Source organism: Anabrus simplex, chromosome 4 (assembly GCF_040414725.1).
Source record: "Anabrus simplex isolate iqAnaSimp1 chromosome 4, ASM4041472v1, whole genome shotgun sequence".
Classification (NCBI taxonomy): domain Eukaryota; kingdom Metazoa; phylum Arthropoda; class Insecta; order Orthoptera; family Tettigoniidae; genus Anabrus; species Anabrus simplex.
The window spans coordinates 303373137-303391940 of NC_090268.1; the positions used below are offsets into that span (position 1 = coordinate 303373137).

The 18804-nt window shown below is 37.4% G+C and overlaps 1 protein-coding gene across 1 annotated transcript in view; it reads right to left on the minus strand.

Annotated features, from left to right (window-relative positions):
• The window catches only part of Rich (Guanine nucleotide exchange factor subunit Rich), a 629630-nt gene that overhangs the window by 485568 nt on the left and 125258 nt on the right, over nucleotides 1–18804 (minus strand). Inside the window, exon 5 of the mRNA XM_067145638.2 lies at nucleotides 15147–15280. Within this exon, the coding sequence (XP_067001739.2) occupies nucleotides 15147–15280 (134 nt within the window). The remainder of the gene's footprint in view (nucleotides 1–15146; nucleotides 15281–18804) is intronic.

Genomic DNA, 18804 nt, shown 5'->3' on the forward strand with positions numbered 1-18804 from the left:
AGCACTATTTCTTTGGTTCACTAAAAACCAGGAAAAGGGCTTGTCAATATCTGGCCCCATTCTGCAAGAAATGGCGGTGTATATCCAGAAGGAGTTTGATAAAGGGACCCTAATTTTACTGCCAGTGCTGGGTGGCTTGATCGGTAGAAAAAACTGTACGGCATTGGGCAGCTTAATATCTGTGGAGAAAAACTGTCAGCTAAATCCGATGAGGTTGTGAAATTTAAAAGACAATTTCAAGAAATAATTCTTGCTGAAGGATTGTCCGGTGATCAGATTTTTAATTGTGATGAGACTGGGCTGAATTTCAAGATACTGACATCAAAACTCTTGCAGCCCAAGCCAAGACGTCTGCACACCTGGCTACAGGCGTAGTAAGAAAAGAGTACTGCATCGACTGTACAACTGAATTAGTAAGTACATAAAGAGTATAGGCTTCCTGTTTGTTATAGTTCATTTTCAAAGTTATTCCGTATTATCCGACATTTTCGATGATCCGACGTACTCCAGGTCCCGTTTAAGTCGGATAATCGAGACTCCACTGTAATATACCTACAAATATACATATTTTTTAATTTTTTTATTTATTTATATAGTTTACACCCACATTGAAGCACTTAAATCAAACCCAAACACATTTATGTTAACAAAGAATTAACTGAAGATTTAGCTTGCATCATCATCTTCCTTTCCCAAAACCTCTTCATTCTGGCTGACCTGGCTGCCCTTTCTTCATCAGATATGACATGTTTGTGTTGTACAGTTTTTAATGACAATTTAATTTGTTTGTTCTTGAGAATCCCTTTTTCTTCTCTATTTTCAATTTGCTTCATTGTAATATTCAGCTCTTCTAAATCATTCTGAACTTATTTAAACCAATTATTTTTTGTTTTACTTTTCCAAAAGTAATTAAACAGTTGTTTTATTATCCTATTACCATTTAACCTAGAAAGATGGCAGAAAAATGCAATTCTTCCTTTTCTCATTGCATCTATTATAGATTCACTTTCCCTATAAAACACTGCATTAGGCAATAATCTCCATTGTCCATCTACCTGATGTTTTTTATTAATGATTGTTCTGAGTATCCTTCTGTCAACCTTTTGCAGTGTATCAGTTGTTGCTTTGGTGTTCAATTTAAATAGTGTTTCACAAGCATAAGTTGCTTCAGGTTTAATGACGGAACAGTAATGTTGAAGTTTAGCATTTATTGAAAGAGATTTCTTCTTGTACGTTGGCCATGTAATTCGTTGTGCTTTTTTTAACTTAAATGTTCTGCTTTTTATTGATGATTTTTCATTGGTGTTCCAAGTTATAATTTCACCAAGATATTTTAACTTATTCACAATTTTAATTTGTTTCGTACTGGCTAAGGTAATGGTTGGTGCTGTAACAGGGAGGGTTGGCATTATTTCTGTATTTTCATATGAAATTTGCAATCCAACTTTTCTTGCTATGTTATCAAGTTCTTCAATTTGCAATTTAGCTTCTTCCATATCATTAGCAAGTAGTGCAAGATCATCAGCGAATGCTAAACAACTGAGTCTTATTTTTCTGCCAATGCTGATGTTAGGTTGACACATCTTACTCCATTCCCGCATGATTTTTTCCAATACACAATTAAACAATAATGGTGAGAGTCCATCTCCCTGCCGAAGTCAGATTTAGTGTTCTTAAGGGTAATTCCAATAAGGCGAATAAGTTTTGGATATATATATAACTTCACATGTTTTCTACAGATTATTTACATAATTTACAAAATTATACGTTACATCCTTGAGAAGAACTTCACGAATTGCAGTGGGAGGGTGGTGAAAAATGTCGAGTGACCCTTCCGGCTGATTTATTGTCCTAAGGGCTTGCAAGAGCCGAGAATTTTCATGCGCAACCGTCCTACATTTGGGCAGGTGGACTGTACATTTCTGCCTTGTTCGTCTACTTGGAACATGAAGTGGGATAGACCCCAGTATAGCCAGACAGTCCACTTCACTCTTCAAGCATTTAATCACTAACACTGCGTTCGCACATTTTCGGCGCGTTGCCAACGTATTCTTTCCAAGAATGTTTAGAAATTCTTCATACCTGCTTGAAGAGAGTGGCATGCCCAGGAATACGAAACTAATCCCCTTCATGAACCTTATCTGTACTCTCTCGAGATGGTGTATGTGGTCTTTCAGATATGGGAGCCACACCTCACAACCATACTCGAGACAGGGTCTCATCAGGGAACAAAACAGAGTTTTGACACATGCAATATTACTGAAATCTTTACAATTCCTTTTGACAAACCCCAGGAGTCTGAAAGATTTCTTTATAACACCATCGATGTGCTTCTCAAAGGGTAAGCCATTCCTGTTACTAAGAATTACACCTAGATTATTAAACTCCTCCACACGATTTAAACTTTCTCCACTGATTTTATATCTGTAAAATGCAGGTGTTAATTTCTGAGTAAATCACATGACACCACACTTGAATTTACTCACTTTAAGGGACCACTTATCACACCACTCGCATATTTGCTTCAGATCCTCTTGTAGATAATCACCATCACCGTCTTGTTCTATGACTTTGTATAGTTTCGAGTCATCAGCGTACAAGAGACATTCACTGCTCTGAACGACTGTAGTAATATCATTTAGGAACAAAACAAATAGAAAAGACCCTAACAGTGATCCCTGTGGGACGCCAGATGAAGGTTCATAGGGGTTAGAGAACAAACCCTTGAACTTGACATAACATTAGTTTTGTCAAGTAGCTCTTTAGCGAATCGAAAATACTCCCGGACATTCCATACGCTGACAACTTTCTAAACAAGGCTTCGTGTTGTAAAGAGTCGAAGGCTTTGGAGAAATCAGTATATATCACATCAACCTGTTTACCTTTGTCCAATGCATTGGAAATTGAAGATAAATAAACTGCCATATTGGTAACAGTTGACCTGCCTTTAACAAATCCATGCTGTGATGGGTCTATGTACTGACTAAAAAAGTCATACAGGTGATTATATATGACTTTCTCCGCCACCTTCGATCAAAGTGAGAGGAGCACTACTGGTCTATAATTATCGAACAACACCTTATCACCTTTCTTAAAGATAGGGATTACATAACACTTTTTCCACTCAGCTGGAAAACACCCACACTTAAATGATTTATTTACAATTTCACATAGTGGAATTGCCAGTTGGGAAGCATATTCATGGAGGACGATGCCAGGTATCTCGTCAGGCCCACATGATTTGTTGATATCCACCGACGACAGGATCCGTCTCACTTCTACCACAGAAGTTTGAATAGACACTGGATCTATTGAAAATGGGGGAGAAAAAGTTGAACTGTAGGGCTCGGAAGGAGAATGGTACTTCGCGAAAGTTTGCGCAAATGTGTTTAGAATTTTATCTTTATCGTGGATTTCAGTTCAGTTTATTAGCATAGTGGGAGGCAGACGGGAAGACAGGAAGGACAACTGATTCAGAAAGTGATGGAACCAACTAGAGGGAAACATATCCTAGATGTAGTGCTGGTAAAACCAAATGGGCTCTATAGAGTAACCGAAGTAATAGATGGTATTAGTGATCATGAAGCTGTTTTTGTCGTAGTTAAAAATAAATGTGAGAGAAAGGAAGGTCTTAAAAGTAGGACTATTAGGCAGTACCATATGGCTGATAAAGCAGGCATGAGGGAGTTTCTAAAAAGTAACTATGACCGGTGGATAACGGTAAATAAAAATGTAAACAGGCTCTGGGATCTGTTTAAATTATTGTTGAGGAATGTGAAAACAGGTTTGTACCTTTAAAGGTGGTAAGGAATGGTAAGGACCCACCTTATTATAATAGAGAAAAAGAGATTAAGAAGGAGGTGCAAACTGGAAAGAAATAGAGTTAGAAATGGCTGTGGAAGTAAGGAGAAATTGAAGGCACTTACTAGGAAATCGAATCTAGCAAAGAAGGCAGCTAAGGATAACATGATGGCAAGCATAATTGGCAGTAAAACAAATTTTAGTGAAAAATGGTAGGGTATGTATAGATATTTTAAGGCAGAAACAGGTTCCAAGAAGGACACTCCAGGAATAATTAATGAACAAGGGGAGTGTGTACGTGAGGATCTTCAAAAGGCGAAGTATTCAGTCAGCAGTATGTAAAGATTGTTGGTTACAAGGATAATGTCCAGATAGAGGAGGAGACTAATGCTAAAGAAGTATTAAACTTTACATATGATAACAATGACATTTACAATAAGATACAAAAGTTGAAAACTAGAAAAGCGGCTGGAAATGATCAGATTTCTCGGGATATACTAAAGACAATGGGTTGGGATATAGTACCATATCTGAAGTACTTATTTGATTATTGTTTGGTTGAAGGAGCTATACCAAATGAATGGAGAGTTGCTATAGTGGCCCCTGTGTATAAAGGAAAGGGTGATAGACATAAAATTGAAAATTACAGGCCAGTAAGCTTTGGGAAGGCATCCTTTCTGATTATATTAGACAAGTTTGCAAAATTAATAACTGGTTCGATAGAAGGCAATTCATTAATGGTTATGAATTTCATGTTTTTTGGTCCGTAATGAACTGAGAATAATATATAAGTAATAATAATAACAACATAAACGTTTCCACCTTTTCAATACTAAAATATATTCACAAAATTATAAATTACACGGTACTAGTTTCGACCCATCTAGGGGTCATCATCAGCCGTATTGGAGCAAAGATCAATTTTGGCAAAATCCTAAGAAAATGTTATTTTAAAGAATAACAAGTGAAATGAGATGTTAATATGGTAATAGTTAATAATACAAGGAATATACATACTAAGAGGTATTTAACAAAGAATGAAGTATAAATGGGGTGTTGTAAAAATTATAATCATGGAAATCAGTAAGTTCTTGTATCGAAATGACATATATAAAATTATATATGGCTTAGGAAGAGGGCTTAAGGTGGGGCTGAAGGGTGCGGGAGAAAGTGTAATTGTCTTGGAAAAGTACCTTTGATTAAATTTAGGATTGAGTTTAGGTTGGCTGCATTATTGTTTCTGAGGAAAGTGATAAATAGATCGAAGAGTATGTTGGGTTTCTCTGAGATTTCATTAAGATTGTGACTGGCATTGAAGTATTGGTCTAGGTGTATGTAGTAATTTTCCATTATGTTGAGTAAAGGGCCCTTGTTTGCTAATACGAGGATGTCCATGTCTTGTTCAATATTGGTGAAATTATGGTTATAATCTTGCATGTGTTGGCCGATGGCTGAAAACCTGTTGTATTTTATTGCTCAACTTGTAGGATTCCAGCAAGATATAGCAGATATCTTGGATTCAGGAGGTCAAATGGACTGTATCGTGACTGACCTGTCTAAAACATTTGATAGGGTGGATCATGGGAGACTACTGGCAAAAACAAGCACAATTGAACTAGACAAGAGTGACTGAATGGGTTGCTAAATTTTTATAAAACAGTTCTGAGAGAATTAGAGTAGGCGAAACTTTATCTGACCCTGTAATAATTAAGAGGGGAATTCTTCAAGGCAGTATTATTGGACCTTTATGTTTTCTTATATATATAAATGATATGAGTAAACAAGTGGAATCAGAGGTAAGGCTTTTTGTGGATGATGTTATTCTCTATACAGTAATAAATAAGTTACAAGCAACTGAAACGTGACCTCGATAATGTTGTGAGATGGACAGCAGGGAATGGTATGTTCATAAACAGGGTTAAAAGGCAGGTTGTGAGTTTCACAAATAGGAAATGTCCTCTCAGTTTTAATTACTGCGTTGATGGGGTTAAAGTTCCTTTTGGGGATCATTGTAAGTATCTAGGTGTTAATATAAGGAAAGATCTTCATTGGGGTAATCACATAAATGGGATTGTAAATAAAGGATACAGATTTTTGCACATGGTTACGAGGGTGTTTAGGGGTTGTAGTTAGGATATAAAGGAGAGGGCATATAAGTCTCTGGTAAGACCCCAACTAGAGTATGGTTCCAGTGTATGGGACCCTCGCCAGGATTACCTGATTCAAGAACTGGAAAAAATCCAAAGAAAAGCAGCTCGATTTGTTCTGGGTGATTTCTGACAAAAGAGTAGCGTTACAAAAATGTTGCAAAGTTTGGGCTGGGAAGAACTGGGAGAAAGAAGACGAGCTGCTCGACTAAGTGGTATGTTGCAAGGGACAATTCTCATGGTTGGTCCATATTGAAGCTGACTATAAGCAAATTATCACAAAATAAAATATTCTATCGTACCACCTATTCAATACATGCCACATGCTACGTGGGTGAAATGTACATAATACTATTTACACTTCTTAGGAACATGTTTCGCCCCTTGTTAAGGGCATCATAGGCCTGTAGGTAACCTTAAGGTCAAAAGTCAAAATCATTAACCAATCATACAAGGAATACATTGAAAATATGTTACACTTTAAAATCATCTTAAGTTAACATGCTACAATTATAACAGAAAAATGCCTATTACTAACCAATCATACTAGGAATACACTGAAAATAATAAGTTACACTTTAAAACATCTTAACTTAACATGTTACAATTATAATATAGAAAAATGTCTATCACAAACTAAGAGTATTGAGAATAAATAGTGTCTGAACTCATGGGAAATAAATTTAAAAGAAAGTAAATGCAAACTAAAAGAAAAAATGTTTTTACAAAGACCATGACTTTGCAGGTCTTGAGATAGTAACAGACAGTCATGATATAGATTGTAATCCTCTTTGGGTATAACAATTAGAATCTTTATCACGACTGTTACTAGCCCAAGACCTGCAAAGTCATGGTCTTCGTTAAAAAAAATTCTTTTAGTTTTCATTTACATTCTTTTAAATGTATTTCCCATGAGTTCAGACACTATTTATTCTCAATACTCTTAGTCTGTAATAGACATTTTTCTATGTTATAATTGTAGCATGTTAACTTAAGATGTTTTAAAGTGTAACTTATTATTTTCACTGTATTCCTTGTATGTGTAGTGATTTAAGAAGGAAAGAAAATGTGATTTGGACTTGAATGACTGAGGGGAACGTTATATCATGTGTTTATTTACTGGTTTGTTTGTTTATATTTTCTGTGTGGGAATATTTGGAATTGTTTATGACACTGTTTCAATATTGTTTGGTTGTTGTAAAAAATTAATCTTAAAAAATATTTAGAGATATTCGAGATATTTGTGGGACATACTGTAGTACACGCGCTAGATCGGATGTAGGATGCTTCCAGGAGTTTCCGGTTGCATCATATTGCATCAATTTCGAAACTTCTCGATGCTACTCGATGTTCTTTATCAGATTTTATTCCTGGGCAAGCCTCCGTGGCTCAGACGGCAGCGCGTCGGCCTCTCACCGCTGGATACCGTGGTTCAAATCCCGGTCACTCCATGCGAGATTTGTGCTGGACAAAGCGGAGGCAGGACAGGTTTTTCTCCAGGTACTCCAGTTTTCCCTGTCATCTTTCATTCCAGCAACACTCTCCATTCTCATTTCATAGCATCTATCAGTCATTAATAAATCACTTTGGGGGTGGCGACCCCATCGTACTAACAGCCTATATCTGCTTCATTCATTACATCCCTGACCCGCTCAAAGACTGGAAAACAGGTTGTAGGTTTTCATTTTGATATTCCTGGGCCCCCATTGGTCATAATAAAATTAGTTGTGATTGGCAGACAAAGGAAAATAACGGACGTTCATTGGTTGTTTTACGATTTCCCAATTTTCTGGAGAGGAATTCTTCCCTAGAGCCAAGCTCTTCCAAGGCGAATTTGAATTGTGACCACTGAAGGGAGAGGTTGCCTTCTTCAGGAGACGGATCTTCTTGGCCCCTCCAACAGGTAAGCACTTAAGCCTTTTCATCTTTCTGGTAGTTATCTTCAAATGTAGTGTTCCGTTTAATTTCTTTTTGCTGGAGCCTACCTGTTTTTCCTTCAGTCGCCAAATTTTTATTAATATGACTTGTGTTAAGAGACAGTTCCCATTTCTTTTGTTTTGTAAAGTATATGTTCAACGCCTCTTGATGTAATTGTAAACAGTAAATTTCCCCTTTGGGGCTGTCTCATTTGTTCTGCGTCATCTTGGAGTATTCACATTTAGGACGGGCACCCTTTCTCAGAAGTGTTTTTGAGGGGGCTGCCTCCTAAAGGTGCTCTGTGCTAAGATTATCATTTTAAAAGTTGTATTTTATTCCTTCCGTGTATATCCTTTTGACTATGTACATTGCTTAAATTGCTTAAATTGTATTCATTCTGACAGTATTCAGTTACTTAAATGTTGCGCCATAAAGTTTGTACATTGTGCGAGATTTTCCTTATCACTGAATTTCACCTTGCTAGGTAATTTGTAATTATTGTTCAAATTGTTTCAGTTTTTTTTTTAAGTGAAGTTTTTTTAAATTATCTGCACTGTTATTTCCATCTAAATTGCTAAGTATACTGTTTATTGAATTGGAATCATTGATTTTGCTTCTTCAGCAATGCCAATACCTTTCACCGCCTGGATATGGTTCCTAGCTGCTTTCCACATATCCTTCCTTAGCCGTCATGTTGCTTAACCTGATCGTTACTGTTTGTTTTCTGTGGTGAATATGCGCATGGTTTTAGTTTGTCTTTATTGCCTCTAACATTGCGTGTATGGCTTTATTATTATTATTATTATCTTGTCTCATTACTAATTTGTGTTTGTGTGTAACAATGAGGTTACATAATGGTAGCAGGTATTATTATTATTATTATTATTATTATTATTATTATTATTATTATTATTATTATATATAATTCGCTGGGGCCATCAACGACCACGTTAAGTCTTGTTGCATTTGACACTGAACTTGGCCTTCTTTAGAGCCCAAATTTCCCTCATTCTTTGTGAGTGGGCCTGCTTGCGCTCCTCTGGCCAAGGGGCACAGTGTCTTCTTTTCGGTTGCTCGTCTCGGTTTAGCCCGTTCGTCAATATTTTCTTGCGGAAGAGATCTCTGTTAAGGGCGTCTTCAGCCGAGATATGTAGCATTTGCAGGTCTTCTTTGGTATTTCTAAACCAGGGAATTGTGGTTTTGGGGTTTGAATCAAAAAAGTGAAAGATTTCTTTAGTTAACTATCTTCCGTCCATTCTTTTCAGATGACCGTAAAACCGTGCCCATCTTTTTCTGATTGTGTCGGTAATTTTCTCTATTTTGCTGTAGACTTCCTCGTTGGATCTCTTTTGATGGATTCCATTTCTGTACTTTGATCCCAAGATTCCTCTCACAATTGCATTCTTTTTTCTCCAGTTCTTCAAGGAGTCCTTTGTTGGCATTTAGAGACAGGGTTTCGGCTGCATATAGAACTACTGGCTTCAGAACTGTTTCATAGTGACGTATCTTGGTGTTTTGGGAAAGGCATTTTTTGTTGTAGATTGTGCGGGATGTTTGGTAGACTATTTCCAGTTTGCGTACTCGCTCCTGAAGCGCTTCTTTGTCCAGTCCATTTTTCATGATTATCTCACCAAGGTATTTGAATTTGTCTACTCGGGTGATGTCCCCGTATTTCGTATGGAGTTTTGGTGGAGCCTCTTTGATGTTAGTCATTATTTCCGTTTTCTCAAACGATATCTGCAAACCAGTTTGTTCGGCAATTTCCTTTAAAATTTAAACTTGAGCTCTAGCGGTTTCTATGTCGTCTGAGAGAACAGCAATATCATCGGCAAATGCTAAGCAGTCTGTTGCGATCCCCCTGGATTTGGTTCCTATTCTCAATGCACTGTAGTTGGTTTCCTGTAATCTCACCCGCCAGGTTCTGATGATCTTTTCAAGAACACAGTTGAAGAGTATCGGGGATAGCCCATCACCCTGTCGGACTCCTGTTTTGATGTCAAAGGAATGCGAGAGACATCCGTGGAACTTCACCTTGGATTTTGTATCGGTCAGGGTGGCTCTAATTAATGCCAGCAGTTTCAAATCAACTCCAAATTCATTTAAGATGTTTAGCAGGACTTCCCGGTCAATGGAGTCGTACGCTTTCTTAAAGTCCACAAAGACAGACACATACTGCTTGGACCTTAGTGTACAATATCTGATGATCGTTTTGAGATTTTGGAACTGCTCGGTTGTTGAGCGACCTTTTCTGAACCCTCCTTGGTATTCACCTATTTGATGTTCGACTTGTGCTTCCAAACGCTCCAGGATGGCAAGTGATAGATTTTGTAAGTCACGGGTAGCAAAGATATTCCTCTGTAGTTGTTGATGTTCTTCATGCTGCCTTTTTTGTGTAATGGATGGATCAAAGCTATTTTCCAATCTTCGGGTAGGGTCTCCTTGTTCCAAATTTCTTCTATTTGCTTTTGCAAGATATCAAGTGATTCCTCTGGGGCATATTTCCATAGTTCTGCTACTACTGAGTCTTCCCCCGGCGCTTTGTTATTTTTGAGACGGGCAATGTGGCGCTTGATTTTATCTCTGTCGGGTGGTCTGGAATCTGGGTACTTGAGTAAGGGTTCCTTGGTCTCAATGGGGCTTTGCGGTTTAGAGCAATTAAGTAAATTCTTGAAGTAGTCTGCCAGAATGCTGCAATTTTCTTCATTTGACGTCGCCAGTGAGCCGTCCTTTCGCTCAAAGCATAGAGATGGTGGTTTATAGCCAGTGAGTTTGCGTTTGAAGGCCCTGTAGTACTCTCTGCTTTCATTCTTCCTAAAGTTTTGTTCTATATTTTCAATGAGAGATTTTTCGTATTTACGTTTCTCAGTTCTGAACACCCTAGCTGCTTGGGCACGTTGGGTTTTGTACGTTTCCCAATCATTTTCTGATTTCGTAGAGTAGTACTGTTTCCACGCATTGAGTCTTTCTTGGAGGACTGATTAGCAGGTACCATTCCACCAGGCATGCTTTTCGCTTCTCTTGATTTCTGCAACGTCTTTGGCGGCCTCAACAAGGAGATTTTTGGCGTTGTTAAAGTCACAGTCATTTGGTCTAGCCTTCTCCTGGAACTCCTCGACCCTTTGCCAAAGTTTATCATTGTCGAAGAGTGTGATCTGTTTGGTCGTCTTCCTTGTGTTTGCGGGAACTGGTTTGAATTTGATAAGAGACATATAGTGATCTGAGGCCACATTGATGCCTTTCTTTACCTTGACATTCATAATCTCAGGGCTGTTTCTCCTGGAGATTGCAACATGATCAATTTGGAACTCTCCGAGAGCTTGGACGGGAGAACGCCAAGTCATTTGCTTTCTGGGTAGATGGCAAAAGTGGGTCGACATGACCTGCAGATTGTGATTTTCGCAAATGGACACCAGTCTTTTGCCATTGCGATTGATTCTTTTGTGAGCAGGGTAATTTCCTATAACTTTCTTGTACTTCTGTTCACGACCTAGTTGGGCATTGAAGTCACCCAAAAGAAGCTTGACATGGTGTTTGGGGATTTCGTTTAATTTTTCAACCAGTAGGTCCCAGAAATTATCAACTTCGTCTGGATCAGACTTGTTCTTATCGTTTGTAGGAGCATGTGCGTTAACTAGGGCGTAGGTTTTGTTCGCGCGTTTAATTGTGAGTAGAGACAATCTGTCATTCACAGGTTCGAAATTTGCAACCGATTTAAGGATCTTGGTTCTAACAACAAACGCGGTTCCAAGCATCACAGCTCCATTAAGGATTCCTCTTTGCGCTTTGCTCTTGAAAAATCGGTAGCCTTCGGATTCAAAAATCTCTTCATCCGGGTACCTTGTTTCCTGTAGGGCCATTATGGATATCTGATTTTCGTGAAGAGCTTTGGTGAGGGTTTTCAGCTTGCCAGTTTGTGTAAGTGAATTTATGTTGAAAGTTGCTAGAAAGGTTTTAGATTTTGGCCTGAGTTTTTGACTCTTCGGGGTACACCGAGACGCTCCGACTCGTCTCTTGCATGATGTCGAGTCTCCCCCAGAATCCGAATGAGACTCGTGCGCCGTGGCGTTCACGACGAGGGATTTATCCGAAGATTTACCCCCTGGGGTATGTTTCTTGAAATGTTGTGCCATCATGCTTTTTGACTTGACTTTGCTTTGGACGGGTACCCATCCTTTTACAGCTAGGGTTGTTAGCCCTAGAAGTTGCCTCAAGATGTTTTCTGGCTTCTGGTCATTTACCAGTCTTCCCCGTAACCCAGGCAAGGGACCAGTTCTTTTTTCACGGTGGTATTTTATTTCCCTACTACCTTCTGACTCTGCTGGCGGCAGAGCCAGCGAGCTTCCCCAATTCCAATGGGACGCGCCCGATGGAGGTAACTGGTAAATCCCCACACGGGATGATTATTATTATTGTTATTATTATTATTATTATTATTATTATTATTATTATTATTATTATTATTATTATTATTATTATTATTATTTACTATGCAGTGTATTCCTGGTATGATTAATGATTCTGACTTTTGACCTTAAGGTTACCTACAGGCTGATGTTGCCCTTAACAAGGGGCAAAACATGTTCCTAAGAAGTGTACATAGTATTATGTAAATTTCACCCATGTAGCATATGGCATGTATTGAATAGGTGGTAAGATAGAATAAATTATTTTGTGATAATTTGCTTAAGTGATATGTTCCGAGCTGTCAGCGGAGAGATGGCGTGGAATGACATTAGTAGACGAATAAGTTTGAGTGGCGTCTTTAAAGTAGAAAAGATCACAATATGAAGATAAAGTTGTAATTCAAGAGGACAAATTGGGGCAAATATTCATTCATAGGTAGGGGAGTTAGGGATTGGAATAACTTACCAAGGAAGATGTTCAATAAATTTCCAATTTCTTTGAAATCATTTAAGAAAAGGCTAGGAAAATAACAGATAGAGAATCTGCCACCTGGGCAACTGCCCTAATTGCAGATCAGGATTGATCGATTGATTGATGTCCTGGGTGTCTTAAGATGTGTCCTATCATTCTATCTCTTCTTCTCATCAAATTTAGCCAAATAGATCTCCTCTCACCAATTCAATTCAGTATCTCTTCACTCGTGATTCGATCTATCCGTATCACCCTTAGCATTCTTCTGTAACACCACATTTCAAAAGCTATTCTCTTTCTTTCTGAGCTAGTTATTGTCCATGTTTCACTTCCATACAATGCCACGCTCCACATGAAAGTCTGCAGAAACATCTCTCTAATTCCTATATCAATGTTTGAAGTGAGCAATTTCTTTTCCTAAGAAAGCTCTTCCTTGTTTGTGCTAGTCTGCATTTTATGTCCTCCTTACTTCTACCATCGTTAGTTATTTTACTACCGAAGTAACAATATTCATCTACTTCCTTTAAGACTTCATTTCCTAATCTAATATTTCCTCACCTGCCTTTGTTCAACTGCACTCATTTACTTTTGTTTTGAACTTATTTATTTTCATCTTGTACTCCTTACACAAGACTTCGTCCATACCATTCAGCAGCTTATCGAGATCTTCTGCAGTCTCAGATAAAATAATATTATCAGCAAATCTCAAGGTTTTGATTACCTCTCCTTGGATTGTGATTCCCTTACCAAATTCCTCTTTGATTTCCTTTACTGCATGTTCTATGTAAACATTGAAAAGGAGGGGAGGGACAAATTGCAGCCTTGCCTCACTCCTTTCTGGATTGCTGCTTCTTTATCAAAGCCCTCGATTCTTGTCACTGCAGACTTTTTTTATACAGAATGTAGATAATTTTTTATTCTCAGTATCTGATCCCACAACAGCAGTGTGATGAAAGAAGAATGGTGGAAAGAAAGAATAAAGTGGAGAGTTTCAGTACATTGCCCTACCCAGTATGTGTCTGGAAGTGGGAATGGATGAAAAAGAAATAGGAAACAATAATTTTTACTTAACCCTTTCCGGGTCACGGCGCAATATATTGCGTCTCACGGGAAGTGCCCCAACAGTTACGGCGCAATATATTGCGCGTCGAACTTCCGAGCATCATATCTTCGCTTCTCTTTGACTTTCAGCAATGATTGAAGAATATGTCATATCTGCCATCTATCAGCTACATTACGGAAGCTTGCGCTAATTTATATTCTCTTTGGGAGCACTGTTAACTACAATTTTTCATGTGAATGTCTACCACACTTGCTAGTCAATGCGATCTGATAAACATGGCTGCTCGCAGGCATGCGGAAGTTTTGAAAGGTGATGAAAAAGTGTTTGAAATATTAATGAATGATGAAAGTGAGGGTTCAGATTTGTGTTAAAATTATTTAGAATGTGTTGACGACATTGTACCCGAAGTTTCAACTGTTGACGTTGAAGGTATAAGTGACAATGATGAAGAATTATAACAAGCTACCTCAAAGAGGCAGAAACGAAATGTATCAAATGATCACCGGGTCTGGGAAAAAGAAACGTGTAATAATAAAATTTTTACCTACTGATTTTGGCTATAAGCCTGATCTTGCCGGAATCCAAGACCAATATTTGACTGAAAACTCTCCAGAATTAGATATTTTCAAATTTTTTCCGCACACCTTAGTGAAAAAAATAGTCATAGAAACGAACTTGTATCACTCGCAATACGTAGAGAAAAATTAGGTCATTTCTTCCACATTCCGAGCGTAAAAATGGACTGATGTTACTGTCGAAGAAATGTATTTATTTTTAGCAATATGTATTAATGGGTCATATAAACAAACATAGCTTCGAAGAATATTGGATAGTACCCAGCCCCTTGCTTTGAGGAATATCACACAAAAAAACTTTTAAGCAGGCAAATCGTGTGATATTGTTGTTTTTCATTTCATTCATCTCTATTTTATCTATTTTTGTGAATATAATGTCCAATGAGTGTGTTTTGCTATTTCTAGAGAGATTTATTTATGTGCCTGTAAAAACCTAAATTGTGGGGTATGTGAGCGTTTAGAAAACCTGACCTTGAAAGGGCTAAGAAGTTTTATGTAGCCGTAACTCAGATTGACACGCTGCATTCCATGCATTCCATTACAGAGAATAGTTTTCTAAAAGTTGGAGAAGTTACACAAACATTTACCATGTTAAGACTTTATAGGGAGTATATTGCTTAACCCTATTAATATGAATTACAGAAAAATAATGGTCATAAAGAACACTTTCTGACTTATAAAAAATAATAAAAGTCTTCTCAATGTAATGATAATTCAACAATACAAAATTAAAATAACTCAATATATCATCTGTTAAACTAAACTTACATTTGGATCAAACCTCAATGATGCAGCAGTAAGGAATGCTGCTCGTCCATCATTCAGTACAACAGCAAATCCACCCACAAGTGGTGAATATTCAATATCCACAACGTAAGTATTCGATTCAAGTATTGGTATAGCTGTAAACGGAATTTGGAAAAAGGAATACTATTAAACTGAACAAAACCATCAAAGTTTTCATTTGTTAGACAGTAAGGGATATTTTCATAAAACATCAAATATTTACATGTTACATGCACTTAATTAAAATAACAAATGTTAAATACTGAACATCAATATACAAGCTGTTGTTCATTTGCTGTTAGGATGACACAACTAGATCTATCAATGTTGAATGAACATTGCATGGACAACAATATGTAGCATGGAAACAACCCAGCTTCCAAATGTGTATTTTCGACAAAGAGAAAGAAAAAAAGACTTAAGATTCATTAATGAAAAATAAGAAGTACAAGAACCTAATGATGAAGGCATTTACTTTAAGTTTCTAATGTTGAGTAACCTCTCTTCTACTGCCAATGGACCAAAGTATTATCGTTGCTCTGAGGAAGAGCTACAGATTGTCACTCCTACATCACCTTGTTGAGGAAGATATGGAACTTACTACTTTCTGAACAGACTACAGTGTATTAGATGTGTTTCAAGGCATCAACAAATTGTGGGTAAGTATAAATGCAATTATACTTGCACAACTATGGAGACAACTACTGGGTGAAGTGCAGAAGATCAGCTTCAATAGCTTTTGTCATTCTCACCATATTATTATCAAAAGGTCTTGAAGACTGTCGAGAAGCACAATGTAACGCAACTGAATGGTTCGAGATAGAACAAGGCAACACCTTATTGAACACACACTTGAGGTAGACACAAAATCAAGACAGGGAAGCACAATGTTGCATTGTGAATAATGCTGAGAAATCGCGAATACAGAGAGTAATTGAGCAGATACGAACGGATCATATTGTAGCAAGGAATCATGAAGAAATATTAAGAATTTGTGCGAAATACAATGATATATTTTATCTTGAAGGAGACAAGTTGACGTGCACAGATGCACTTAAGAACATGATTCAGTTACAACAAGATACGGCTCCGATTAATGTCCGACCGTGCAGATTACCTGAATCACAAATGGAAGAGCTACACAAGCAGATAGACAAGTTATTGGAGGATGATATTATAGAAAACTCTATTTCTCCATGGAACGCTCCAATCTTATTAGTTCATAAGAACACCATACAGAAATTCAGGGATCAGCACACAGATAGAGTAACAACCATTGTTAAATACAACAAAAAAATTCATTCTCATTTTTGGTAGTTTATGTCTTGGTACTGTACTGTAACCCAATTTATTCTGCATTGTACAGTCACAACCATATATGAATGAAACACTTAGGAAAGTGTAGAAGAAAGACTGTTCTGTCGGCAACTCTTACTAACTGAATCTGACTAACTGCCTCTTCCCTTTCGGCTGGTCTGCTTTTATACTCCACATCTTGCGTACGTGACCGCCTATGTCATAAACATCCTGTTTTCCCTATGATTTTTCTTGTCTGTAAATATGATAACATTCCTTCTAGAACTTCTATGATTTCTCAAGTGCCGCCCATTTCCAATAGTTGCGATACACTTGTTTACTAGTAGGTTTCCACGCATGGTGGGGGCCGCGTGACTTCATATCACTTTCCCTCTGTATTGCCGCTGATTACAGCAATCCTAAACACACACTGGTATTGCTGCCGGTTACAGCAATAATAACTACGCCTTAATTTCTCCTCATGCTTTTCCTTGTGCCTTTACAATATTACTCTATACAATTTAATATTCATGGGTTCGGGTTCATACTTCCGACAGAACACCAGTAGAGTTTAGTTTATATAAGTACATGCACTACAAACAAGGGATGTCTCTCAGAACTTCAAAAGCATTCCTTACTGTTTATACCAATACATACTGAATAATACAGTAGTTTCTTTGCCCTTTAATCTATGAAGCAATATTTCTATACAGAGCATGAACCAATATCCTTATGATTTAAAAGAGTGAAATTTAAAAAAAAAAAAAAAAAAATGGTTGGTTTTAACTGGTCTATAAGTAGGAGACTTTGGCCATCCTGTATGAAGTCCATAAGGGGCAAGCTTTACTGGCTTCAAATACCAGACATATGGCAAATCTAGAATAATACCCATCTGAAATGATCATCTGTGAGGTAAAACCTTCGTTAAGATGCGGAAATGAAGTGCTTAAATCAAAGTATGTCATTCTCCTCCACATGGGAAAAATGTGGACTTTGCGGAACACAATTCCTACATAGCCAGTCCAATTTGTAACAGGGCATTACCTCTTCTGAGAAGAGAATGATGTGAAACAACACTTACCAACAGTTCTGTATAAAAAGCTATGCTTTACACATTGGTAACACCACCAAAATGATGAAATCCTGTATTGTATTCTTAAAACATTGCAATCCTATACTCTACCCAGTAGAAGGAATACCCCCAAATATTCAACAGAAGCAGCCAGAACCTGGTATTAGACAAATATGATCTACACTCAGAAGGCATGAATAATCCTCCAAAGAAAAGATGACCATTTTATTTTTGTTAGACCTAATCAACAACACAGTATTGTATTGAATTTTGGAAAAATGTTATCTTTCATATTTTTTAAATTGTATTTCACTGGAGAGATGAAACGTGCAGTTAAATTTGCAACTTCTTCATTAAACCTGCTGTAAGAGGGTATCTTTTGCTAAGCATTAATTGAAAGAAAAGGTTGTGGATAATGATTTTTGATATACATTGAATGGTATGCATTAATTAGCATGAATTATTAGGAGTGGACTGTATTTCATTTCAAGACAAAAATGAACTGCTTTGTTGAGCTGATCTTGAAGTTGCATGTTCACTATTTCAGTGAATTCACTGATGGTCAGGCAAGCGAAAATTTTGCATGGTCGTGGACTATAGGCATTTGAATGATGTTACAATAGGTGACGCTCATCCATTACCTAATATTACGGATATCCTAGATCAATTAGGAAAAGCTAAATACTTTAGCACCATTGGTTTAGCCAGTGGGTATTACCAAGTTCAGTTAGATGAAAAGGATCATGAGAAGACAGCTTTCAGGGCTTTAGATCAGCACTTCCAGTTGAAAAGAATGCCGATGGGGTTGAAAAATTCGCCAGCTACATTTATGAGACCGATGCAGTCCATGCTGAGTGGATTAAATGGATTAAAATGCATGGTCTATTTGACGATATTGTAATCTATGGCGATTCATTTGAGACTCATAATAAGAGACCAAGTGAAGTCTTTGAAAGATTAAGAGAAAATCATTTAAATATTCACCCAGACAAATGTGAATTTCTCAGAGCTGAAACACAATTTCTAGGACATGTCATTTCAGATACAGAAATTGAACCCGACCCTAAGAAGGTAGAAGCAGTTAAGAATTTCCCTCAACCACAGACAACTAAGCAACTAAAGAGTTTCTTAGGACTTTCAGGATATTATAGGAGGTTTATCCAAAATTATAGCAAGATAGGTAAACCATTATATGAATTATTAAAGAAAGGCGTGAAACGAATGGGGATATGACCAAGTCGAGGCTTTAAAAACATTGAAAAAAAAAAAGCT